General features: G+C 45.7%; 1 protein-coding gene across 1 annotated transcript; it reads right to left on the bottom strand.

Annotated features, from left to right (window-relative positions):
- Positions 1-597: 597 nt before the first annotated feature.
- Positions 598-1,146, bottom strand: LOC145391124 (uncharacterized). The gene has a single exon (XM_080265809.1). The coding sequence runs from the start codon at positions 1,144-1,146 to the stop codon at positions 598-600; it is 549 nt and encodes a 182-aa protein (XP_080121935.1).
- Positions 1,147-2,494: the final 1,348 nt, after the last annotated feature.

The raw sequence follows: 2,494 nt of genomic DNA, 5'->3' as shown, positions 1-2,494 counted from the left end.
CTGGGGGAGGGGTGGGAACTGGGGGGAAAGAGTGTGGGGTAGGATTGCCTGAGGTTGATGGAGAGGGTGGGTTATGGCTAAGGACTGGGTAAGGGGTGGGAGCTGGGGGAGTAAGGTGGGTGGTAGGATCACCTGAGGTTGACAGAGAGGGTGGATTAGGTGTAAGGACTGGGTGAGGGGTGGGGGTTGGGGGAGTAACGTGAGAGGTAGGATCATGTGAGGTTGACAGAGAGGATGGGTTAGTGGTTGTAAGGTGAGTGCTCAAGGTAGGGTTTGTGGACGGTAGTGTGGTGGTTGTGAGAGAGTGTTTGCGTCAGTGGTAGTGGTTTGTTGTACTGTATGACGACTGAGAAGGTGTGTAGTGATGATGGGGAGTGAAGGGTACGAACTGACAAAGGGGATGGGAGGTGTGTTTGTGTGTGTGTGTGTGTGTGTGTGTGTGTGAGTGGTGCATGTAGGTGTTGGTGCCGGGGTTTAAGGTGCAGGATGTGTGCGTGTGGTTGGTGATCTGACAAGGCTGGGAGATGACGTGTGCGGTGTTGGCTGTGACTTGGTTTGTGGTGTGGCCGGTTTGACTCTGTCTGAAGAGATTGTGGATTATTTCCCATGTTTGTATATTGTGACTGTTTTGTTTGAGTTTGTGATCATAGGGTATGGGCCTTTGTAAGGGGTTTGGAGTGGTGTAGTGTGGTGACCTCTCCTCACGAAGACCTGTTCAGCGTCTGGTAGGGACTGGGAAATAAACAGCATATGTTGCTGGCAAGAACGAAGAGGGACTGGTTGTAGTGCCTGCATTGCCTGCTGGAGCTCTGGGAGGAAAACCAGGGTCGGCGTGCATGGTTGCTGGGCGAACTGCCCCAGCAGCCTCAAGTCTTTCCTGTACGTTAGTTCTGCCGGGGAATTACTGATATCCTCCTTCTCCGTAACCCTCTGGTTTAGGAGGATGACTGGCAGTGCGGCCACCCAATTCACTGGGTGGGGAAGTGCCCTCAGTGCTTCCTTCAGGCGATGGTGGCAGCGCTCAATCATCCTGTTTGCTTGAGGGTGATATTCTGAAATTCTGTGGCGTTTAGCACCCAGGATGTCCAGTAAGTCTTGCCAGGCCTGAGATTCAAATTGGGGGCCCTGGTCTCCCGTCATATGCATTTCCGGTGAATATGCAAGGTGGTGCACATCGTCTAGCTTCCATGCCAAAGTGCTTGTGATAGGTACACAACACGAAATCGTCCCTTGCTGTTTGGGGATTATTCCGACCATGGTTCACTGGGGGAACACTGTTGGAACACAGAGGGGCTGGGGAATGATTCGCAACACTGGGGGTCTGAGTGGTGAAGCCACTTATTTTACTGTCCAGTTTGTTTATCCTATTTGTTAAATTTGTTAACCCCTATACCGCGGGCATGTTTACCGATGTTTTGCGTGTGTCGCGGGGTTATTCGGGCTCCGACAGACTCTCAAAAAATATTTGCCAAAAATCAGTTATTAGTCCTAGAATATTAAAATTATATATGCTTATGGCACATACCTTCAGCTTTCTCCTGGAATGTTTGTTGAGCCTTCGTCAGTTACCGTAGGACTTGTGGAGACCTCTGAAGTTGGGTAACGAAGTCTCCAGTTTACACTTCCCGACAACCCGTAATATGATTACCACAGCGAGATATTAACACTATAAACACTATGATTTTCAAGTAGTTTGGGATCCATACTCCAAAAAAAAAACCACTGTGAAAACAATGAAAATTATGAGCGCGTCTGACCGCCGCACTTGCGCTAGTTCGCTCTTGGTACTCTGTCATTTATTATTCATAAAACCCCTCACACTTTATATTTCTATTACTATATAACACTTATATATAACTACAGTCTTTATCCATAAGTTTCCTTCAGTAGCATTAGTTTATTGTCACTGTAGGGATTCAATTTCTTTCAGTAAAATACGTAGCATTCACTTTCTCATCCTGTATACTGGCATTGAGAGTGAATGTCACTTTCATCTTCAGTCTCATAACTCATAGTATTCAGACATGCTATAGTGAAACTTTCACTTTCATTACTCCTAGGGTATATACTCGTATTCTTATAATACTACTCATTTACATTTCTATTTACGTTCTCTATTTTATTTACGTTATTTACATTTCTATTTTATTTACACTGTGTTATGCACTGTCACTTGAAGTAACTTATAAAACTATTTTCCATTGTTCACGTATGTTTACATTCATTACTTTCACTTGCTGTTTACACATTATTTACACATTATTTACAATTCCACTTGCACTGTTTTACTCAATAGAAAGATCGTAGTCACTCTTTTATCAATTGTCAGCCCTTTACCTCTTTCCACACGAGGTTTAGTAGGGGGTAAAGGTCACAGGGCCCTTTGCATGGGGGTGAAAAAAGGCCCTGAAGTCAGCAAGAGGATGAGCCGTACCTCCTCTTCGGAAGATGAGAGAGAACTGATAAAGGAGGGCCGGCCCGGATTGAGGCCTAC

The sequence above is a fragment of the Coenobita brevimanus genome, chromosome 17, assembly GCF_032717465.1.
Source record: "Coenobita brevimanus isolate Jiangsu-jjx chromosome 17, ASM3271746v2, whole genome shotgun sequence".
In the NCBI taxonomy this organism is placed as follows: Eukaryota; Metazoa; Arthropoda; class Malacostraca; order Decapoda; family Coenobitidae; genus Coenobita; species Coenobita brevimanus.
Note: the sequence above shows the minus strand (reverse complement) of the source record. Positions and strands in the feature narration are given on the sequence as shown.

Bases quoted from the DNA above. Each gene is read 5' to 3' on its own strand.
- LOC145391124 (XM_080265809.1), bottom strand. From the start codon at position 1,146: ATGCATATGACGGGAGACCAGGGCCCCCAATTTGAATCTCAGGCCTGG.